The following is a 24522-nucleotide window of genomic DNA, read 5'->3' as shown; positions in this document are numbered from 1 at the left end:
ACTGCTTTTATGAGGCTCTTCTTCGGAGCTGGTAAACAGAAATATTTCTTGCTGAGATGCAGATGCTCTCAAGCACATCATAAAGATCAGTGGGGTTTTGAGTCTAAATGCACTGTCTTCTTGTATCCCTGGCAACGTCCCCAGGGCAGAGTTAAAAGTCATTTCTCTACCTGCTTACTAGATTAATTCCCCTCTCCCTTTGCCTACTTCAATCTTAAATCCATGTGCTCGGACAAATAAAAAGCTCTCTCATGTTGTTTGCCCAGAGCTTGAAGTCCACAAAGGAACTCTTGCTACAGTCATTTTACTGTATATTTTACAGCTTGCACTATCACGATTTATATTCAAGTGGTTCACAGAAGCGTGGAATCAGGCCAGGAATGATTTTTTATTCAACACAAAGGCATCCTAACTTCATACCTGTCAGTCAGCCTCTTATGGTTTAATTTGCTTTCCTCTCCTTCCAGTCTAAATCACATACAAGCTAAATATATGATACATATGACTGTGGTACCATTTTTCATCAACCCTTCAGAAACTGCTTGGTTGCCAGCCTCAGAGGGGTAGTTGTGTTAGTCTGTAACTTTAAAAGCCACAAGCAGTCCTGTGGCATTTTAGAGACAAACAAATTTATTAGGTCATGAGCTCTCATGGTTAAAACCCACTTCATCACGCAGCCAGTATCTGGAAACTGCTTTTGGCAGGAGACTGCTGATTTGGAGGTGGATTGTGGTGAGGGCAGGGGACTGCACTTGATGACCTCTTGGGGTCCCTTCCAGATCTAGTATTCTATGACTCTCTGAGAAGAGATATGAACGTAGGAATCAAGGAGTTTTCATCAGTGCAAAGGTGGAGCAAGTTGGGTTTTCCACCTGGCACTAGCTCTGACCTGTGCCATCTCCCTACTGACAGAAACTCTCGTCCGTGCTGGCCTACCCTCCACACATTGGTTACTACAGGTTGAACCTCTCCAGTCCAGCATCCTTGGGACCTGACCAGTGCTGAACCAGAGAAATTGCCAAACAATGGGAGGTTAATATTGCCTAGTAGCATTATCAACACTTCTACTGTGTACTGGGTGCTTAGAAGACATTTAGGGGTAAATTAGACCTAACTATGAGCACAGAGCACTGAGCCAGGACTAGTGGCTGTAAACAAACTTTATAGGACCATGAGAAACTAGGCCACAACCATGGTAAGTGGACATCTGGCTAAATAAATTCATGCTGGACCACATATGTTGCCAGACCAGAAAGTACCCAACTAGAAAGGTTCAGGCTGTAGTTCTCAACCAACACATGGACCAGGGTCCAGCGGAAAAAGAGAAAGCTTGGTTTAGAGCACAACCAATAGGGTAAGCTGGAGTGGGGAGACACACAAATTGATTGCAAGGAAGGCTATTTTGTGAAAAGATAAATAGACAAAGTCTCAGGAGGAGGAGGAGTGAGTTATCACCAGAGTGGCTGGGGTCAGACAACTGATTAGATGGAGAAAGAAAGGGGTCAAATATGTCCAAATTCATCTTGGATGTCCATCAAAGACCTTAGTAGCCTACAGAGTAATAGTCTACTCTTTGCCTACTGCTTGTGTGCAGATGCAATAAGCGTAGTGCTTTCCTGCAGGCTGACAGGAAGAGAAGCAAGTCAATGCAAGACTTTCCACAGTAGGAGTTGGCTCAGGTGCGTGTAGGTGTCATTAATTTGGCACTTGGGGCAGGACTGCAACAGCTGTATGTGCTGACAATCTTCATGGTAAACAAGCCTGAGTGAATGGGAGTCTTACAGGTACACCTGGAAGTGCTGTCTGACCACAGGAAAACCCAGAGTGTGGAAGTTAAACAACTCACAGCAATCCACTTAAAAACTATGAAAGATGGGAGGTACAAGAAAGTAACTGGATTTGGAGGGAGCTATGGTGAACGCAATGATAGAATGGAGAAGTGTCACTGATCCACAGCCAGTGATCTGTTCCTCATTGTAATTAATATAATTGTCTTATAGACACAGCTTCAAGCAAAGCTGTAGAGGGTTACACAGAACTTGAGAAATGCTTTTTGCAGGTAGGAGAAATATAATATTATAAAGCACAAAGGTCAGGTATAACTGATGAATTTATGCATCTTTGATGATGAAGACTAGGTATGACACCACAGGGAATCATACAAACCATAAGAGGCTGCGACCACCCATACAAGTTAACTGGCCAACAGCTAGCATTACGCAATCCTTACCTGAAATTTCAAAGTAAGTATAAACCGAGTAATTTGCTCTCCTGTTTTGAAAGAACGTTTAGACCTTTACTCATAAATGCAGTATGACAACCCGATCTATCTTTGAAGTGCACTTTCCAAAATACACCCATGTAAGGGTTAAGGAAGTTATTTTCAGCTAGCTAGGAGTAACAAATCTCATTTGGATGATGTCGATGGATGGCTTTGCAATAACCTTTTATCCATGAACATTTCATAAAATGAGCTACTGCCCTTGATGGAACAAAACAGTCCATGTGGTATGCTATGGAACAGGTAGCTTTTTTTCATAAGGCTGTATCAGTATATAAGACTATATATGGTAATATCAGAAAACATAGAATTTATGTGACTAATTGAGACCTACTATTATATCACCATGAAATCACAAAAAATGAGATACTGTGATATATTTACCATTGTTTCCAAATTAACTTACCAGGCAGTAATCATGAAAAGCTGCAAAATATTTCATGGTAACTCAGTGCGTATTGAGGATGATGCCAATCCCTGCATGCACAAAGCTGCCTGTGCATAATGATTTTATTAGGCTTTTGTTGCTCTCCCCTAAACTTATTTTCCTTATTGTTGCCTGACTAGTATTTTTAAAGGATATTGATTTACATGGATGACCTCTTCTGATTTGTTATAGATAGACTGTTTTTTTGTCATCTTTACTAGGCCAAAAGTGATGTTAAAATAACATTAATATCTGAGTTTAACTCACAAAATTGAGTAAAACTGGCTTGTGGATTAAATTCTCTCCTGCATTCCACCCTGGATGACTCATCAGCAGCATGGATTGAAACTCAGACCTTTGGATCCAAACATATGAACCTCTTCTACATAGGCTAAAACTGCCCCCAGCTCTGCTTGCCTGTGCTATATAGCAAGCTCATTGGTCTGTATATGTGGCCAAGCTACAGGTGGGAGGAAGGGAGACAGAGTGCCACCGTGTGGGTTACATTTACAGCACACAGATATCACAGTCTGTTCTGGAGACATGCTGGCCCGGAGAGTCACAAACAATGAAGACAGAGCCCTGTGTTCCCGTGGATATCCAGGGGCCATTTTCGTGGATAGCAGAGTGGACGCCCATGCAGGGCTCTCCCCCAACCTCTCCCCTGCCACCAGGCTCAGGGAAGATGCTGGGAAGGGGCACAACAGGTTCGCCACACAGCTGTTCTGTGCTGCTGAGGGCATGCGTGGGGGAGGTGGCTGATTTCCAGCAGAGGAGGAGGGCTCCCAGGAAAGCAGGGAACTGCCTTGCTTCAAGGGGGGGAGGGCCCGGCTCTGTGGGGCTGGAGTTGTAAGTGTGAGGGACGTGAGGGCAGTGCCCCGGGCATGGGCCAGTGTCTGGGTAGCAGGGCGATTGGCTCAGGCAGGGACCCAGCACTGTACCCTTCTGTCAGCCCCGGCAACAGCAATCCATTCCCTTCCACCTCTTGAGACCTTCACTCTGCCCTCACCCAGTCCCTGCTTTCATGCCGCCTGTCTCTTCCCTGCAAGACCCACCCCCTCAGTCACCTGTGCCCCCTCCTCTCCTCCGCTCTGGATGGCTAGTGGAGCCCCACATCCCCTCCATTGAGATCATGGAAGTGTGTGGCCCTTGACCACTTCACATTCTCGGAGTGGTCCCTCATCAAAAATCATTGCCTACCTCTGGCCTGGAGGATGCAGATTGGATGTGCATCTACCTTTTTGTGGATCCACGCAGGGCTCTAAATAAGGGTCTCCCCAAAAGGAGGCTTTCACCCATGATGCAATAGTGAGTCATTCACTATTTACAGAATATCTGTTTAGTACCTGAGCACAACATGAAGCAGAGACTTTCCGAGTTTCAGACTGACTCAGGAGTACGTGGCATTCTTGAAAAGCTTTGAACCCAATGCCTCGGATGACCATGGCAAGTTTCCCTCACAAACTGGTTTAAGTAAACCTCGATTTTATGAGGTTATAGCTGGAACGTTTGTAAAACTGGGGGTTTTACAGGACCAGCTATAAATGTTGCACAACAGAGATAATCAGGGATTGGAAATATGCACATTTCCTGTGTGGAGACACAGGAGTGCCAGAAGAGATGGCAAGGACTGACTGGGCCAGGGAAACTGACTGATTTCTCCAGGCCTTTACTGAAGCATATTGGTAGAACAGGGTGGAGAAGCTTGAGCTGGCATGCTGCTGTGGGAGAAAAGGGAGGACTTTGCTCTCCACAGTTGTGTCCATCACTGCAAATAAATAAATCTATGACAAAAGAAGCCTCTTCTTTTTGTGTGAAGATAGTTCAGTGGAGAGGAGTGAAGGGCCAGACTGTGAATAGGTCCTACACAGGTTTATGGATGAGGGTGGGAGAACATGCAAAGAATTTTCCTCTGCTCCTTGGTTCCCCCTAGTGAAGACTGGTCACAACCACAGTCTCAGTTCCTGGGGGAGGGCTAGGATTGCTCCCCCAGGGTTGCACATCTCCCCAAAGGACATGGGGGAGAGAGCAGGAGGCAGGACCACGCTGACTTTACAGAGCAAGGCAGGCACACTGCAGGGGAGAGGGAAAAGCAGGCACACCACCCCAAAGCATGTACACTGGCCCATTCAACACTGGGGAGCAGTGATGCCTGCTGGAGACATTATCCTTCCATGAGCTCCCCCTTGGGCAATGCGCTTTTGTGCTCAAGTCAATGCTGACCTGGGGCAACTTAGCCCTGTCTTTTAGGCTCTGCACCTTACATGAAATGTGTTAAGTCACGCCAATTATCCTGATGCAAGCAGTCGTGAAAGCTCACACAATGTACAGAGCCATGGAGGCAACACCAGTTTCCAGGCACCTCCTGCTATCCAACTAAACAAGAAGTTTTGTCTGTAGGTGGCTCTTACCTGACCCCAGGAGGAGGCCACCCACTCCACACACAGCTGCCTGTTACAGATCTGGGTGTCCACTGGGCGTTTGGCAAATTGAGCACATGCCTCATTCGACATGGGGATGGAACTGCCTGTAGCAGTCAGCCTCTGACATGTCACACGCCGGGTCTGAACCCCTCCACCACAGCTCCGTGTACAAGGGGACCACGAGGTCACCATCCACCTGATGAGAGAAATGCAAGAGAGTCAAGCAATGTTCCCTCTGTTTTTTTCTGTCTCTGTACAGAATAAATTTTGTTATGTGCACCAAGCCTGTATGAATGTGCACCACCAATATAAATACATGCTGTCTGCTGTGGGTGCTCTGTTAATCAGCTAGTGGCTGTTGAATCTCTCCTGGGTGGCAGCCCAAGCACACAGGGAACACTGGAGTCAAGGGGAAATACAGAATCGGGGGGAGGGAGAACAATGAGAGCGTCACAGGGATCTCACAACACAATGCCTCTGAAATGACAGACGCGCTTGTGGCAATCCTGCTGTGTCATCACTCTGGGCTCAATCCTGGCAGATGCTGAGCACTCTCACATTCCACCAAGATCAATGGGAGCGGAGGAAATTCAGCACCTCTCAGGATCACAGGTTAGGGACTAACGTACGGTACATTTTTGAGCCTCTACCGAGGCTATTAAGCCCGAATATAAACTACTCTATATTTTCTAGGCTCTGTTTGCAAAACTCATGCAAGTACTTCTAAACCTGGAGTGTGAGGGAGTCACTTTGCAGCATTGTGTTGGCAGATTCTGGACCAAAGGCCAATATTACAAGCCGGGGATCCTCAAGCAGGTCTTTGCCCATGAAAGCTTATGCCCCCAAATATCTGTTAGACTATAAGGTGCCACAGGACTTCTTGTTGTTTCAACTCAGTAAAGGAATTCTTTAGTTATATAAACACCACAAAGAGCTCCTACTGCTGATCTCTGGTCACTTTATTGGCTCCTTGGGGCCACTGGCACCTTGGATAACTTACAGCAACTTCTAGGCTGCTCTTACTCCAAGGGACTGGGCCAGTGCACAGCCAAGCCCGGAGTGGAGAAGCACAAAGGGTACCGTCCCTTTTCCTCAGCTGCAAGACTGACGCAGAGAACCTGGCCCTACATGCACTGACTTTTATAAACTAAAGCAAATTAAAATAACATTGAATAGTAAAAATAAACTGGCTAACCACCTTCTCCTGACCGGGTAACAGCTTTAGTTGGTTGTTCAGAGATCAGCAGCCTTCCTCCAACCCCAGAAGAATGGGAAACAGCCAGACTCTCCTGTTCAGGTAGTCTGTTGCTTATTATTGGCTGTTAAAACTACTCTGTGGAATGTGTGAAGGAAGCGAGTCCCTTAGTAATCGTGAAGTGTGGGCCACATACAGGGATGAACATTATGGGTAAGGGTGATGCTGAACATTGTGCGAGCTGACCCATGTGCCAAGCTGCTAGATGAGGAGGTGCAGAGAGTTGTTCCCTATACAGCAGTGCAATATTTACCCAGACGGTTTTTGAAAAAAGGCTGAGGGGAAGGAGGGAGGGAAGTGATTATTAGTTCCAGGGGGAGATTTCTAGTCAAGCCAGGAGCTCTGCTGAGCTAGGCTTCAGGCTACTTTCCTGGATTTGTGTGTTCTGGGTAGTGTCAGTGAAGCCCAGGGTCTCCCCAACCAGCAGCCCCATATTTATGATTACTTTACAAATCAGGCAGTAGGTGTTTTCCAGTCCCTTGGCGCATGGATACTCAAGTAAAGGCATCCATTATATTTTCATTAACACTCTGCTGATTGATTCCCACCGCCACGGAAACAATAAAATAAATGGCGTTCTTGGCAAGGACAAAAAATAGTTCTCCTCTGCATATCAGAGTTTGGCAAGCTTGATTCTGCAGTCTTCCTGCCCTTTGTAAAGCTGCTCAGCTCTGCATTTCAATGAAATTTTATTTCCAAGCACACACTTCAGCAGTTTTCTCAGGAGCCAGGAAGAGAAGCGTGGGCTGCATTATAGCTCAGGGGATAAAAAGACATAAATCATTCCAGTGGAAATATTCCCATCAGCAAGTCAAACTGCTGATATTAATGAGTGTGTTTCATATTTCATCAAGTCTCTCCTGGTTTCATTTATTCCTTATGAATCAGCTGGCAATCCAGAAAACATTTGCCTAAAGAGAGGTACAGGAACGTGTGATAGAAAGATAATGAAATGGCAACTTAGCTGCTTCCCCAGGCCACAGCTAAGGCATATGGCTGAAAAACTGGCTGCTCTCTGCTCTTTGGGCTACTTTATGATTCTCAGCTCACCTACTGAAGTCAGAAACTGTAGCCAGATTCTGATCCCAGGTATGAGAGTGCAAAACCGGAGTCACTCTGGTGTAGTCACTGGAGCTACTCAGGACTTTAACATGAAATTTGCAGATTGGGTCCATCTCTAAATCTGATTTATTTTTGATTTGTTACAAATGTCCCATCACATAATATAAAATCAATGCCAATACTGTTCTTGGGAGAATCACTAGTTGACATGGTCTCACCAAGTTTTGCGAGCAGCATATAGTGGTTGACGAAATGGTGTATTGTTAGTTTTGGGAAGCAGTTTCATTTGCGGGAATGGTTGCAGGCAGTAGGAGAATTTACTCTTGCCTTTATTTCTCTGTCTAAAGTCAATTATTGGGGCAGACTGGCTTCTTGAAAACTGAGCACTGTGGTTGGGGCCGGCTTTCTGAGCTATGGGTTTGTCTGCGGCCACCGCAGCATAAGGGTTGGTGCATAGAAAGTATATAAAACCAGTCCTGGGAAGGGTATGTGTAAACTACGGGGACTATCCCAGCATAGCTATGTTTGTATAGCCAATGTGACAGACAGAGTTCTTCTTTTCTGCTGATGCAGAAACACCATGTCCTTGAAACACCATGTCCTTAGGTACCATGGCAGAAGTACACTTCCATCAATATAAATACATCTCCGCTGGGGGTTTGGTCAGCATCAGGGGTATGATTTTCCACACTCCTGCCTGACACTTTGCAGCATAAATCAAGTGTAGGAAACTACATGGACTGATGTCTCCTCCAATGGGAAACTGACTTACAGGGCCCTATAATCTGTTGCCAATTAGCAGAGGGATATATATGTGATGGTAGCACCCAAAAGCTCCATTCAGGATCAATACTCTCTTTTCTGGGTGCTGTACAAATAAACAAAAGAGCATGGTCATGCCCCTCAAAAACACACACATTTTATCTGGGGTTAACAACGGTACAGATGGCTAGTGAGCCAAAGAGGAAAATTCATTCCCCTAACCAGTCACACAGAAAGAAAATGCCCATTTTTGGGTACTGATCCTTCCAAAAAAAGATCCAAAGGACCTTTACATTGGGAACTCTGCTAATAATAAACAGGCTGATAAATCTCTTAACAGAGGGAGTAGACAATCTCTGCTAAGTACTATGAATGTTTCCCCCAATTCATTAGCATTACCTCTAATTTACCTGGATTAAGCTTCGGTAAACCCACACTCAGATACAATTGTTTTCTGGACAGACGCTACAAAAACAAAGTAACACATTGCCCAGAGCAGAGTATTATTAAATGCCCCATAACAGCTTACTAAATATACCACAGTGCAAGGACAAACCTTGAAGGGCAGTCTCTTCTGTTACAAGCAATAGGCTGTAGAATTGGCTTGGGCTTTGCTATGCAGTGGGACGTATTGACCTCAGTACTGTTCAGCAAGCACCTCAGCTGGGGATGTTGCACTCCCTTGTTACCACAGGAGGCCGAACATGACATCAGTCTGTCTGCTGACCACCAATATTCTGCCAAACACATTAAGACACCCAAATTAACATTTAAAAATCAGCCAGAAAAACAATTAGTGGCAGAATAGCAATGACTGAAGCCAAGGTGCTTATGCAGCGGTTTTGTAAGATAACAGTGACCCCTACCAAAATGCTTAGAATAGGTGAATTACATATAGGAAAAACACATCATTGTTTGAATCATCAGGCATTGAGCACACACAGAGCTGGGATACCAGACTTAGTAAGACCATCATTCTTTTCCTGAGATGGCACTTGGAACTCATCGCTATAGAGCACAGCGCGTCAGTGATACATGATTTCAGCAGTGGCCAGTGGATGGTCCAATAGTTAACGTAAAAGCCTGCAACACAGATGATTAATTGAATTCTAAGCTCTGTCAGAGACTTTCTGCGTACCTTTGGACACGTCACCGAGCCTCTCTTGATCTCTCTGTAGCTCAGCTTCCAGTCTTTAAAATAGGAATAATATCCCTGCCCAGCCAAATGGGGTGATATGAGGATAAATAAGTTACAGCATGTAGGTGCACAGTTATTGCAGTAGTGGGGCCTATGATACATTCATGCATACCACACTTGGAAAACTGGGCCTGAGGCCTCATACATGATACACATCTCATGGAAAAGTCCTACAGAATTTAATAAGTTTTTACAGATTTTTTTTTTAAATCATCCCAAGGAATTTAAAGGAGAATATGTCTGATACATAGGAGTAAAGGACACTCAAAACCAGAATGGGAAGGATTTAAATATATATTAAATGCTTTAGTGTTTTGGAATAATCTCTGTGGAACTCTATAAAATTTCTATAGATGTCTTTTAAAGTAATCCTTTTCATTTCAGTAAGTCTTTTTCCATACTACAGAGGAAATAAGCATGCAGTAAATCGATCCTTCTATTCCTTTGAGGAAAAGCAGCAATCCACATACTAGATGCATCATAAAAATGGAAAAAGAATGCTCAGCAGGCAACATCCTGAGCTGGTGTAAATCATCACATCACCAATGAGGTCAGTGGAGATACACAGACTAACACCACCTGATAATATAGGTTCCATAACAGCTCAAAACAGAAAATTTAGACATAGGTTTCAGACGCCAGCAAATAATAGTATCTGAGATTTAGGTTTGGTTCTATTTCTAATTTCTGGTTTGTGTGAACTAAGCTGTTTGTCGACAGAGCTCATCTTCTATGATGCCATTTGTGAGCGAATAAACCAATCCTTGATCAACGGAGACAATTACAGATGTTGCATAAAAATCCACCAGCTAAGGGTGTTGTGTTATGTTTGCACAGCCATCCTAAGTTTTTCCTATAATGCCTAGAAAGGTTGACACTAGAAGCATTTGAGAGCCTGTACATTGGTTTGCCACCAGGACAATCTGTCCCAAGCTAGAATTTTTAGATCACTGGGAGTTATGGCACAGGACTTCAAGTTGGCCTTTCAGCTATCTTTATAGCACTTATACTGACCACCAATAGAGAACTTTCCATGAGCAAGCTGGCCATAGAAGACCATATTTAGTATCCATGTATCATCCCTACTTGTAACTTGACCAGTCCAGCAAAACTGTTTGTTCACAAGCATTGCTTCCATGCCCATGACACCACACAGCTTAAGAACCCCTGTGTGAGGAATTTTAAGAACCTCTGTGTTAGGAATTTGTCTGCGCAATTCACGTAGACAATTTTCCTCAGACAGCACATGTGGAACTGATCAAGTTTCAAAACATGGCAGTGATATACTGTTCATGATTCTGAGCCATACAGCAGGATATTCAGGACAACTGCCTGATAAACTGCTATCTTGGTATGGAGTTTAACACCACGGTCATTTCATAGATGTTTGGTCAATCTTGCGACATTTTGGCTAATCAAGCAGATATATCATCATCCATGTTTACGCTAGAGGACAGTATTTTTGAGGTAGCTAAACTTGCTAACAGCCTTAAGGACAGTACAAGAAGCAGTGATCTCTGGAGTACCAGGCTCTTTCCAAACAGACTGAGGCATAGCCTCTGTCTTCTTGAGGCTCATTGTGAGCCCAAACCAGGGGGCAGAAGTTACAAAGTGGTCAAAATGCTCCTATGCATCCTAGAGCTAAATGAGTCAAGGATTCAGAGTCACTAGCAAACAGAAGGTCATGGGTAGTTATAGAAAACACTTTGGTGGCAAGCCTGAAGTCTCTGGAGGTTGAAAATACTATCATCTGTTTGGAACTGAATAGGTATATCCATCGTACAGTCCTTGAAAGCAACTAACAGCATCTTTGAAAAGTAGATGCTGAACAGGAGAGGCATAAAGATACATCCTTGCTTTGTACCATTCAGAATTTCAAAAGGTTCTGATGGCTCTCTGTTATGGATGCAACCAAGAATGCTATCATGGAAAGACTGAACAATATTGATACATTTTTCAGGACAGCCAATTCACCCAAGTATTTTCTAGAGCCCATTTCTATAGGTGGTGTCAAATGCCTTGGTCAAGTTGATGAAAATCAAATAGAGGTGCTGGTTATTGCTCACTACTTTTCTCTTACAAAATATCACGTTGGCAGTGACTCAACTGGCATGACATCTGCACTGGCTTTCAGGAATGACGCCACTTTTGAACACAGGTAGTGAAAGCTGGTTGTAAAGAATGTGGGCCAGGATCTTACCAGCTATAGAGGGTGGAGAGATGCCCCAGTTTTTCATCACAGCATGCACGGGCACCTTTTCTCTTGTCTATGTGTGCAATTAGGGCATTTTTGAAGTCCTGGGGGACTAGCTCCTTCTCCCACATGTGGTGATGAAAGAATAGGTGAGATGGTACATCAGTTGGCCACCAGCAGATTCATAAATTTCTGATGGAATTACATCACTGCCAGGTGCCCTTCCAGATTTCATCTGTTTAACTACTTTTTGTTTCTGAAACAAAATAGGAAGAAGGGTTCTTTCGAAGACGGGGTTTATTTTTGAAAGAGCCCCATCTATACTGCTTTTTTCTTTCAAAAGAATCTCTTCCAAAAAGAGATTATACAAACGAAGCACAAGATAGATAAATCAGTGCCTCATTTGCATTTTCAATTTCCCTCATTTGCATTCCTCTTTTGAAAGAGGAGTGCAAGTGTAGACACAGCCTCTGTGATCAGAGTGAGGCCATCAGCAGAGCGCACTGGTGTGGAGTCAGTAATGAGTGGCCCATAGTCTGCCGTCAGCTCACCACAGAATCCTTTAAAATCATGACTATTGGCTGCATCTTGAAGGTTAACTGCTTCATATTTCCACCAGTCCCTTTCATTTGCTGTAATTTGACTTGTGCCACCTGCCTAGCTTGAATATCTGCTGATTTCCTGGAGGCATTCTCTTGATCATTCCACAGATGGCTTCCTCAATCCTCCACCCTGAGGATGTGCCTCAATGCCATAGTAACCCAGTATGAGGAACTACTATGAGACAGTTCACCCACATAAATTAAGTAGAGAATGAATGTAAAACACTTTGAAGAGGCAGCTTCACTTTCTAAAATTAAAATATGCTAAATAATATTATTCCAGAAAAATTATCTAAATATTGAAAAGAAATCAGTGATCTTGATTTTAATTGCACGTTTGCATTGTCAATAAGTCCTACTTGCAAGAATCTCAAAAGGCAAATACTTCGTAAGTTTTATGCCTCATACAAAGTTCTAGATGCATGAGTCCCATGGATATTATTGGTATTTTGGGGGTGAAACACCAATGCAATGCTTTCAAGGGACATAATTTCAGGGGCATCAAAATATTCCATAATTTCCTTTGAAAAACTTATTCTTAAAACTCTTAACTTCAAAGCTTAATTTTAGTGGAAATACCCACTCTCAAGAAGTCTTTTTCAGTGGAAAGGATGTATCCAAATGGCACGTTAAAAGATTAGCTAGTAAGATTAACTGATTTTGTTTGTTAGCACCTACAAGAGATGCTGACAAAATAAAATTCATATATATACAATTAAAAACTCATTACCTGTGTCAACAGCAAAACTCTCAGACCAGTGTTTCTCCACTGGTGAGTCATTAACCACTACGGGACGGGGGGTGTTCATGGAATATTGAATATATTATTGGAATGTAAAGGAAATAAACTCACTCCCCAGCTCCTGAACACCCTGACCCTTAAAGGTCAAGTAGTTTGTAAATTTTTTGAAAAAAAAAGAAACCATATACAAATTGTATTGCTGGTCATTTTTCTCTTTTATACATATTTCACTTTTATATAAAATATAAGATGGTAGCAAAACTTTTGGACTTCAGACAGGGTCCTCAGGCTGAAAAGGTGAGAAACACTGTCATTAGATTATTCATTTTGGGGGTTTCTAATTTTGGAGGACCATCAGCCTACGGCCTGACATTAACATATGCTGAAAATGCACAACTCCAGCTGAAATCTGAGTGATCTGTAGGTGCTCAATAACTCTGAAAATCAGGACCAAAGCGTCTCATGTTGGGCCTCTGGATACCAAGAATTATTGGACATATTTGCAATTTCACCCTTAGTGGCTGTGGCAGCAAAACACCTCTTGGATGCTGTCCCTTGTGGTGTAGAGTAAAGGAATCCAGAATGATGATGAGCTTAAATGGAACCATCCTAGCCATCCAAGATCTTATAAAGTCAACAGGATAAAATTATTTTACCTTGAATTGTCAGAGATGTTTTTTGCATAAGAGAGCCAGCTTCATTCTGAGCCAGGCAGCTGAATTCACCCTGATAACCATCACTGATGTTTAGTAGCTGAAGAATCTGACCAGCTGCCAGGATAGTATGTCTCATGCTGATGGGTTGACCTGCATAAAACCAAGTGATGTTTGGAGATGGATGGCCATCCACTGGGCAACCTTGAAAACAGAGAAGAGAAATAATAAGATGGCTGCCAGCAAAGTGAGACTAAAATCGTCCATGAGTTACCTATAGCAGAACATGGTGTTTTGAAATCAATCAAACAAGGAAAAAAAAGTTTATGTGAAACCTTGAACCTTCCTGTGAAATAGGACAATATTATTCCCCTTTTAGTGACCAGGAATCTGAAGAACAGTGAAAATAAGTAACATGCCGTTAGCAGAGGCAGAAACAGAACCCACACTTTTAGATGCCTGGCCCTGTGTTAAAACTAAATGATCACATTTTCAGGCATGATTTAATGGGAAATAACGAGAATCTATACCAAGTGCAGGTATGTGTGTGTGCCATCTTACACACAGCCTTATTTTGAAATAAGCTATTCTGGAAGAGAATCTTTCGAAAGAAGCCTTTACAGAAGATCTCTTCTGAAAGAACTTCTTTCAAAAGAGTGCGTCCACACACAGAAAAGGGGATCAAAAGAGTGATTTGCTTTTTCAAAAGAGAGCATCCATGCAGCCCCTGCTCTTTTGAAAGAGCAGGCCAGGGATTGAAAAATCAGGCCCCATGAGGACTGCTCTTTCAAAGCAAAGGCCCTGCAGGGTATCTACACGTTTTCTTTTGAAAGAAGCTTTTAAAAGGGTGCAAACTTCCTGAAAGGAAAAGCGATTTCGAAAGCAGTGATGCATTCTTTCGAAAGTAAGTTTTTTGTTTGTAGATTCTCCACTGGATCTTTCGAAAGAACCTCCTTCTTTCAACAAATCTTTTGAAGGACTTGCTAGTGTAGACGCAGCCAAAACACATATCGAAATAGAGCATCTACACGCAATAGAGCCTATTTTGAAGGAGAACCACTGGACACACTATGGCTTATTTTGAAATAGTCTCTATTCCCTGTCTACCTAGCCACTATTTTGAAATAGGTCAAAATAGGCACTATTCCTCACGAAATGAGGTTTACCTATTTCTCAATAAGCCAACCACAATTTTGAAATTATTTCAAAATAGCGGTCGCGTTGCGAAGATGCTAGCAAAGTTATTTCAAAATAAGGGCTGTTATTTCAAAGTAACTTTGTTGTGCAGCCGTATCCTTAGGCCATTTCTACACATGCCACTTTCTCTGAAATTTTCAGGAAGAAGGGGCCTCCAGAAGGAGGACCTCATTCTGGAATATCCCCCAGGGGCTGTGCCTCTACACACTGTTTTGGAGTCTGGAATAGCTTCTTCTGGACTCCAAATCATGTGACCCTATGCTAATGAGGTGCCGGGAATTTACTTCCACACCACATTAGCATTTTTCGGGCCATTTATTAGCAAGCCACTTTCGGAAGTGGCACATGTAGAAACGGCCTTAGAGACTAATAAATGTATTAGGTCAAGAAGTTTCATGGGTAAAACTGCCCACAAAAGCTCAAGACCCAATAAATTTGCTTGTCTGTATAATGCCACAGTACAGCTTGTTGTTTTAAAAGCTATCTGATTAAATTGTTAGAAGAATGTTACAGTTGCATAGTCAATTATTCAAAAACTACGAAATGCCAGCATTAAAGTTGTCAGTGCATTTTCTGACTTTTGGGTGCTTGACTTTGCAATATTTATGTTCTTTCAGCACAGTGGCATCATATTGACACCCAGATGGTTCATCCCTGACACAAGGGCCCCACCCTTACCAAATCTAAGGTCCTTGCTCCAAATATGCTGGAGCTAGTGTATTTTTAAGCAGGAGCCAGCAGAACTTTTTTAACATTGAAAAATTCTTTTATTTCTAATCCTGTTCTTGTAAATGATTGAACACTTTGACTGACATTTACCCTGAGCCCACACCTTCCAAAAAAGATAAACATACAGATATGCAGTTAATGAAGTTTTAAGGTGTGCACCTAAAAATCAACTGCCACAGTTTAAATTGAGAACAGAGAAAGATAGACCCAATAACAAACAAACATAAAGGGAACTGAAATTAATTACACTCCCTAGTTGAGCTCTGATGCGTCTTTTGAAGATTTTTTGTGCCAAATGAATTAATTACTGTTCTTCCCTTCACTGCTTATTGTATTTGCAACAACCATATTTCTCTTTCCAAATCTGCATATAAAATAGATATATGGGGATAGCTATGGGAATAGTTAATAGCCAATAATAAAGGGAAAAACAATCAAAACCTAATTTTTCCCATATGTGTAACCAATGAATAATTAGTAATTTTTTCCACTTCTAATAAAAAAACCTGGCTTGTACTTAAGCTCATATGCAATGAATATTTCCCATTTGTGTGCGCAGAAGGAGCATCAGTCACTCTTCACAGATGATATATGCTACACATATCCTCTTGGACAGATGCATAAACTCTATGTTAGGCATATTTAGCAAGAATCAGACTAATGAAAAATATGTTCACATAACATCCCTTTTCCCATCTTCTCCCAGAAATTATAATAATGCAATTTAATGAAGGTTACTAACACCTATTTTCCATTTCCTCCCATGCATGTGCTTGGTGACTCTTTTATCCTTCCAGTGTTCAATGCCTGCCCTGAGAACGGGACAAACAGTATGGGAGTGAAAAACTGCCTTAATCTTTCGTCAGTGCTGTTACTATGAAGTGAAAATATAGCAGGACTCTTCTGGAGGAGGGGAAGCAATACTTGGCAATATTTCCTAACTAGGGAGAGCTCTGGCAGTAGAAGGCCCTTCTCTATTAGCCCTTCTGAACCAGTGAAAGAAAATATTGCCTTTAGGCCTCCTCTTCCAGATCCACTGTGACTCTAAATTGTTCTGAAGCCAGGATATGATTCACAGATGTGTGAAATATTTTTTCTTCTCTTTTTTGGGGGATTGCAAACAAAAATGTCAGATAAATTACACATTTTTGTGGGTGGTGAGACACAAGGGAGAAGGGGAAAGTTAGCAATAAGGGCTTGGCCAGTGGAAGACTGTGAGTCTACAACAACGCCAATGACTGCATGAGAGGAAAGAATAAATTAATACTGAAGCCAAATCCTACTCTCAGTCACACTAGTGCAACCTCATTGCATAGCTTTAAGTGAAGAACAAATCTGTGGCCAGTAGTGCTAAAGCTAAGGAAACAAATTACAGAACAGACATAACTCTACTTTGTCACATGTACACCAGAAGCAAAGAAACAAAGGAATCCAGCCATACTGCAGTTATTCAGTGGGTACAGTTTATTACTACACATGAATATGGAGTGCCTCTTAACTTAGCAGAACCCTATGGACAGCTGTGGTGAGAATACCAAACGTAAGCCTGATGTTGTTATTAGAAAGTGACCGGAAGTATAGCGTTCAGATACAGACTGGATATGGGCGAAGGGGCCTATTGGGATTTTGTGTTCCAGACTGGGTCTAATAATAATACATAGCCTTTATGTAGTGGTTTTCATCCATAGATCTCAGAAGCGTTCAGGAAGGTAAGTATCACCATCTCCATTTTAGCAAACAAACAGAGGCATGGGGTGGTTAAATGACTTGCCCAAGGTCATAAAACAAGTCAGCTGGAATCAAAGCCAGACCTTCTGAATCCCAGTCCAGTGCTCTCTTCATTGGACTACATTTCCTATTACAGAGACAGGCCAAAGTGGCTAAGTTTAGATCTAGATCCAAGCATTCCCAAAGTTCAGGGGAGAACTTTAGGACACCCCACCCCGCTCCCTGTTTCTAGCATTTTCCTGAATTGTGATGGCTAAATGTATAGCTTCAGTCCAGCTCTGCCAGAAGCTGGGCATGGGTGACAGGAGATGGCTTGCTCCATGATTTCTTGCTCTGTTCATTCCTTCTGGGGTGCCTGGCATCATCCACTGTCAGAAAACAAAACACTGGGCTAGGTGGACGAGTATGGATCATAGTCTCAGAGGGGTAGGTGTGTTACTCTATAGCTTCACAACAATGTTAAGTCTTTAAGGTGCTATAGGACTGCTTCTTTTTAGTATGGACCAGTAGTCCGACCCAGTATGGCCATTCTTACGCTCTATTATGCATAACAGCAATACAGTCAACATGGTGAAAAGCGTGCATTATGTGAGAGCTGTTTTAATAATCGAAAGCTGAAAGCAGGGAGAGTTCCAATTTGTAATGGCATTGCAGGGCACCTGAAACCCTTTTCATACAGCTTGTTCACAGTTAATGTTAGTCATCCTTGGGAGTCAGAATGCATGGCACCCTGCTCCAGCAGCTCCCAGTTAGTGGTCCATACTTAAAACTTATGCTGGCATTGCTGTGTCACTCAGAAGAGTGAAAAAACACAGCCCTGATCAACATAGGTGTGTTGCTACACCAGGGGCTGTGCAGAGGGAGCTAAGCTGGGGGCTGTGCCACCCAAGCAATGCTGTGACTCTTGGTGCTGTGCCACCAGCAGGACACCATAGGCTGTGCCAACAGAGTGATGCCAAGGGCTGTACCGACACAGCAATGCCAGGACGCCAGGGGCTGTGCCGACAGAGTGACACAGAGACATTGGGGGGCTGTGCTGACACAGCAACACCACTATGCTGTGCTCAGAGAGCTATGCGGATACAGGAGCCATAGTGTAGATGTACCCTTAGCCCTTAATTTTAGCCAAAGGTTGTACGGAGGTAATTAAATAAACTTTTAAACATTCTGTTAAAATAAACCAATTTAAAATTGATTTAAGACTATCCACAGAATGATTTGAATCAATGGGAACAGGCTCATTCTCTGGTACCAATTTCACACACATGCAAGATCTGAAGATTAAGCAACACGGGGAAGATTTTTCAGTATAATCCAAAGAGTGGATGTCAGCTGACCCAGTTGCTGCATGCTCTTGGGCAAACCAATAATGTTGGTATAACTTGTGTCACTTAAAGGAGTCAAAATAACAGGGGAAATGCTCTCCTGCTCACATAACTACTGCTGCTTGTTGGGGGTAGTTTAATTATATCCATGGGAGGGCCTTCTCCTGTTGGCACAGAATGGCCACACCAGAGATTTTACAGTGGTGCAGCTGAATCAGTACATCAGTACAACTGTACACTCTCCTGCACACACATGGCCTTAAGGCTGGTCATGAAAATTGAATTTATCCAGCTATATTGCTTCAGGGTGTGAAAAATCCACACCCTTCAGCGATGAAATTAAATTGACCCAATTTCCTGTATAAACAAAGCACTAGTTTAATGGAAGTAGTTTTGGGTTCACTACAGACCCCTCCTGTCATTATGACTACAGTATTACCGTGGTGCAGCTGCAGCTGTGCGGCTCTAGGGTTTTAGGTATAGCTACCGCCTAAGCTTCTCTCTGTGTCTCCAACCAACAGCTAAAACTTCAAAAAAGAATTTGATGAGGCTTTACAGTTTAAAAAATACACTGATACCCTCAGAAGAAAGGAGCTTTTTTAAGTGAAGATATCATTATTTGCTCCTAGAAGTATGACAAATTAAAATCAGGTACAACTGGCATGAATTAGTTTTACCAGAGAAAAGTTGTTTAAAGTTGGGAAAGGTATAACATTTCTTAATACATGCCAATACAGATGATGACCAAATGAATTCCAGTATTTTCAATAATGCTTCTATGTCTCCAAAGGGGTAGATAAAATCTGTAGTATTATGCAAATGTTATGGCTTTTAAATAGTCCTCAAATTCCTATCATACAGTCATAGGACTGGAAGGGACCTCAGGCAGTTCCCTAGTTCAGTCCCCTGACCTTATGGCAGGACGAAGTAGACCAGTGTTTCTCAACCTTTTTTTTTTTTTTCTTTTCTATAAATCACCTCTTTTCCAAAAAAATTATAAATACCCCCAGACTTCTCTCACGTACCCCTAAGGGTACATGTACCATCAGTTGAGAAACATGGTCCTAAGGTAATCTGAGGTCTTGAAAAAGTGCAATTCAACCGTTGCAGATTACATACCCTTTTCAGGAATCAGATTTGTTTTGCATACCACCAAGTTACACCTCACTTAAAACCTGCTTACATACAAAACCATGCAAAAATATCACAGAAGACCGCTGCTGAAAACTTACTGACTCATTATTATATAAATGAATTGGAATAGAATATTGATCTTACATTTTAGCATAAGGAAGCAATATGAATAGAAGCAATAGAAACAAGTCATTATCTGAATGAACTTTTAAATTGTACTGTCTTTACTAGTGTTTTTATGTAGCCTGTTGTAAAACTATGCACATACCTAGATGAGTTGATGTACCCCCAGAAGACCTTGGTGTACCCCGAAGGGGACACGTACCCCTAGTTGAGAAACACTAAAGTAGACTATCCCTAACAGGCGTTTGTCTAATCTGCTATTAAAAATTTCAAATCATGCAGACTCCTAGGCAATTCATTCCAGTGTTTAATCACCAAAATGGCGAGGCAGTTTTTCCTAGTGTCCTAACTAAACCTCCCTTGCAATTTAAGCCCACTGCTTCTTGTCCTTTCATCAGAGGTTAAGGAGAACAATTTTTCATCCCTCCTCCTTATACTTGAACACGGTTATGTGCCCACTCAGTGATCTATTCTTCAGACTAAACAAACCAAATTATTTTCAATATTCCCTCATAAGGTTTTTTTTCCCTAGTCTTTTAATTATTTTATTGGTCTTTTCTGGGCTTTCTTCAACTTGTGCACATCTTTCCTGAAATGTGGTGCCCAGTATTGGATACAATACTCCAGCTGAAGCCTAATCAGCACAGAGTAGAGCTGAAATATTATTTCTTGTGTCTTGCTTATGATACTCCTGTTAATGCACTGCAGAATCATATTTGCTTTTTCCTTTTACAACAGTTTCATGCTATTGACTCATGTTCAGTTTGCAATCCTACTATGAACCTGAGACCTTTTCTGCAGTCCTCCTTTATAGGTAGTCATTGTCCATTTTATATGTGTGCAACTGATTGTTCCTTCCTAAGTAGAGTACTTTGAATTTGTCCTTATTGAATTTCTTCCATTATTTCAGACCATTCCAAATTTTAATCCTCTCCCCCAAAGAACTTGCAATCCCTCTCAGCTTGGTATCATCTGCTACTTTTATAAATAGACTCACTATGCAACTACATAAATTATTGATGAAGATATTGAAAAGAACTGGACACAGAACTGATCCTTGTAGGACCCAACTCAATAGGTCCTTCCATTTAGACTATCTAAATTATGTAATATCACACACTGTTTTTCTTAGAAATCATTTATTTAGTACTGTAAATTTCAACAGAGTATTTCAAAAATACATATTTAATATGCTTTATGCCCTGTAGAGAGTGCTAGAAATGTTTCCAAATATATAACTATATGGTGTGCTCTTTAAGAGACCAAAGGAATTTCAAACTGTTGGGGTAAATTAGATATTTTGTAACATAATTTTGAAAACGAGTCTCATACACTGACATACAACTTTATAGTATCATTGTCAGGCTGAAACCATCTGACAGTTATGAAAAATGGAAGCTGAAGGCTGAGACTCCATCATTAAATCATTTGGATGTGTCTATTCAAGGAGTGATACAGACTGGAAAAGAATGCCACTTAAATCAGCATCCTGTACAACAAACAGGAGAAAAATCATGAATGCACTCTCCAAACTCATAAATAACCAGGCTTCCACACACAAACTGCTACACGGTGGGACTTCACAAACACAAGACAAGCTATGTACAGTTCTCTCTACCTTCCTACAGAAGAAAAAGGACAATCAACTATCAAAACTTCTCCATGCCAAAGGGAACTACAACTGATACCTGCAGTTCACCAGAAAACATTGTTAATCTTTCCAACCACAGACTTAACCACCAGAACAGTCTGTCCTACCTCAGGGACTCTCTTTCTGCCTCCATCACACCCACACATATGCTGCAGTTCTGCAGTGACCTGGAACCTATTTTCACCATCTCCATCTGAAGGAATACTTCCAACACCTCAAAGAACATTGCATTGACCCACTAGATTCCTCCAACCAACACCTCAAGAAGCAGTATTCTACATGGACTCCTCCTAGTTGTCGTAAAGACAGTCTGGACTTCTACACTGAATACTTCCACAAATATGCACAGGCTGACATGGTTCACAAACACCATGTGACACACAACCTCAGTCATGCTGAATACAATGATATCCACAATCTCTAAAACAACTCTGACATTATAATCAAAAGTGCTGAGAAAGGGGGTGCTGGAGGCATCATGAATAAATCAGACTATGAACAGGTAACTCACCAATACCACATTCTACAGGCCTCTTTCCTCTGATCCCAGTGAGGAATACCAAAGGAAACTACATCAACTGCTCAAGAAACTTTCTGCTTCAGTTCAGGACCAAATACACACAAACACACCCACAGAGTCTGGACAGGAGTAATCTATCTGCCACCTAAGAGCCACAAATCTGGAAACGCCAGACATCCTATCACCTCAGGTATTGGCACACTTACAGCAGGATTATCCTGCTATGTTGACTCTCTCCTCAAACCCTTTGCTACCAGCACTCCTAGCTACCTTTGAGATACCAATGAGTTCCTGAGAAAAACTACAGAACATCTGAAATCTTCCTGAAAACACCATCCTTGACACCATGGATGTAGAAGCTCTCTACCCCAACATTACACATGAGGATGGACTACAAGTTGCCAAGAACACCATACCTGATGATGCCACAGCACATCTAGTGGCTGAGCTAGGTGACTTTGTCTTTACCCACAACTATTTCTGATTTGAGGATAATTTATATCTTCTTGTTAGTGCACTGTTATGGGCACCCCCACAGCCCCACAATACATCAACATTTTTATGGCTGACCTAGGACATTTCCTCATCTCCTATCCCCTAGCACCTGTCCTCAACTTACCCTACATAGATGACACCTTCATTGTATGGTCCCAGTGTAAGAAGACCCTTAAAGAATTCCACAGGGATTTCAACAATTTCCACCCCACTATCAATCTCATCCTGAACCATTCCATACAAGAGATCCATTTCCTGGACACTACAGTACAAACCAATGAAGGTCATATTAATACCACTCTATATCTGAAACCCACTGACCACTATACTTCACCTACATGCCTTCAGCTTCTATCCAAGACACATCACATGATCCATTGTTTACAGTCAAGCCCTAAGATTCAACCATATCTGCTCCAATTCCACCAACAGAGACAAAAACCTACAAGATCTTTATCAAGCATTCTAAAACTTAATGATCCACTGGGGGAAGTAAAGAAACAGACAGAGAGCCAGACAAATATTGAGAAGTCACACACTTCATGAAAGGCCCAACAAGGAAAATAATAGAACGTTACTTGTCATCACCTATAGCCCCCATCGTAAGCCCCTCCAGTCCATCACTGACAACCTACATCCTATCCTGGAACATGATCCCTCACTCTCACAGGCCGTGGGTTACAGGCCAGTCCTCTCCTACAGACTACAGCCCAACCTCAAGAAAATACTCACAAGACTACCGAAACACTGACCCAGGAATCTATCCCTGCAACAGATCCCACTGCCAACTCTGTCCATGTAGCTATACAAGCAACACCACTACAGGACCTTACCACATCAGCTACACCATCAGGGGCTCATACACCTGTACATCCACTAATGTGAGAGACGCCATCATGTGCTGGTAACACCCCTCTGCCATGAACGTTGGACAAACTGGACAGTCTCTGTGCCAAAGGATGAATGGACAAAAATCCAACACCAGGAACTGGAATACACATAAAGCTACAGGGGAACACTTTTACCGCTCTGGACATTAAATAATGGATATAAGAGTAGCCATTATTCTATAAAATATTTTTTACCACAAGATTACAGAGGGATTGGAATTCATTTGCAATTTTGACACAATTAAATTATGCCTTTACAGAGATCTCTACTATCTTGGACATTATAAAGGCAATTTCCCCACCTTTGATATTCTCAAGAATGGGACACATCCTATTTAATGTAATTTGCCTCATCTACTGGTCCTAGTAGTGAGAGATAACACCCCCTTTTTTCTCTCCTTCCTTTGCAGACCCCTCCCACCTGCTATATAAACCCTGGATTCTAAGCATCTACTCCAATCATCTCAAGAAGTGGGTCTTACCCATGAAAGCTCATGACCTAATACATTTCTTAGTCTTTAAGGAGCTACAGGACTGTTCGTTATTTGAAAAATAATATGCTTTAGTTCATCTCTACTCAATGACAAGAGCAGCAGCACATATTTATACATGAGATGAAGGATGGTTGATAGTCACAGCAGGTATCAGGTTAAACTTGCTGTTTAACTCCACATGGTGTAGTGCTGCCTCAGCACTACACCATGTGGAGTTAAACAGCAAGTCACAGGAAGGAATGACTGATCAATCTGAATACAAGTGGCTTACCAAGGTCAGGGCTGTTAAGGAAGTATGAAGACTTTTCTGTATTTATTAAGCTGATATAAGCCTGCTGAGTCCTACAATTCTGTCAGTCCATAAACTCCCCAATGAAGGAAAAATCACAAGCAAGGAAGAAAAGAGGTGGTAGAGGAGAGTACAGGAAAGTCAGCATGGCATATTTCTTAAAGAAGCTTCAGCATGACTTTTGTCTGTCTAACAAGGTATTCTGGCAGTGATTGGAAGGCTTTGGCAATCAACCTAGGAGAGTGTATGGCTCTTCAAAGATAGCAGCTCAGAAGACCTAGAGACCACGGCTCAGAAATCCCCCAGTATAGGAGAGCCATCTGGAAGTTCTCTTCTGCTTATCCTACA

The 24522-nt window shown here is 42.2% G+C and overlaps 1 protein-coding gene across 32 annotated transcripts in view; it reads right to left on the bottom strand.

Annotated features, from left to right (window-relative positions):
- The window catches only part of ADAMTSL1 (ADAMTS like 1), a 627217-nt gene that overhangs the window by 8723 nt on the left and 593972 nt on the right, over positions 1-24522 (bottom strand). For all 32 annotated transcript variants that reach the window (XM_074994936.1, XM_074994935.1, XM_074994939.1 and 29 more), the window contains 3 exons: positions 13603-13803; positions 8767-8947; positions 5120-5327 (listed from right to left, as the gene is read on the bottom strand). In XM_074994936.1, the coding sequence (XP_074851037.1) occupies positions 5120-5327; positions 8767-8947; positions 13603-13803 (590 nt within the window). The remainder of the gene's footprint in view (positions 1-5119; positions 5328-8766; positions 8948-13602; positions 13804-24522) is intronic.

Source organism: Carettochelys insculpta, chromosome 5 (genome assembly GCF_033958435.1).
Source record: "Carettochelys insculpta isolate YL-2023 chromosome 5, ASM3395843v1, whole genome shotgun sequence".
Classification (NCBI taxonomy): domain Eukaryota; kingdom Metazoa; phylum Chordata; order Testudines; family Carettochelyidae; genus Carettochelys; species Carettochelys insculpta.
This window is presented reverse-complemented; position numbering and strand designations above follow the sequence as displayed.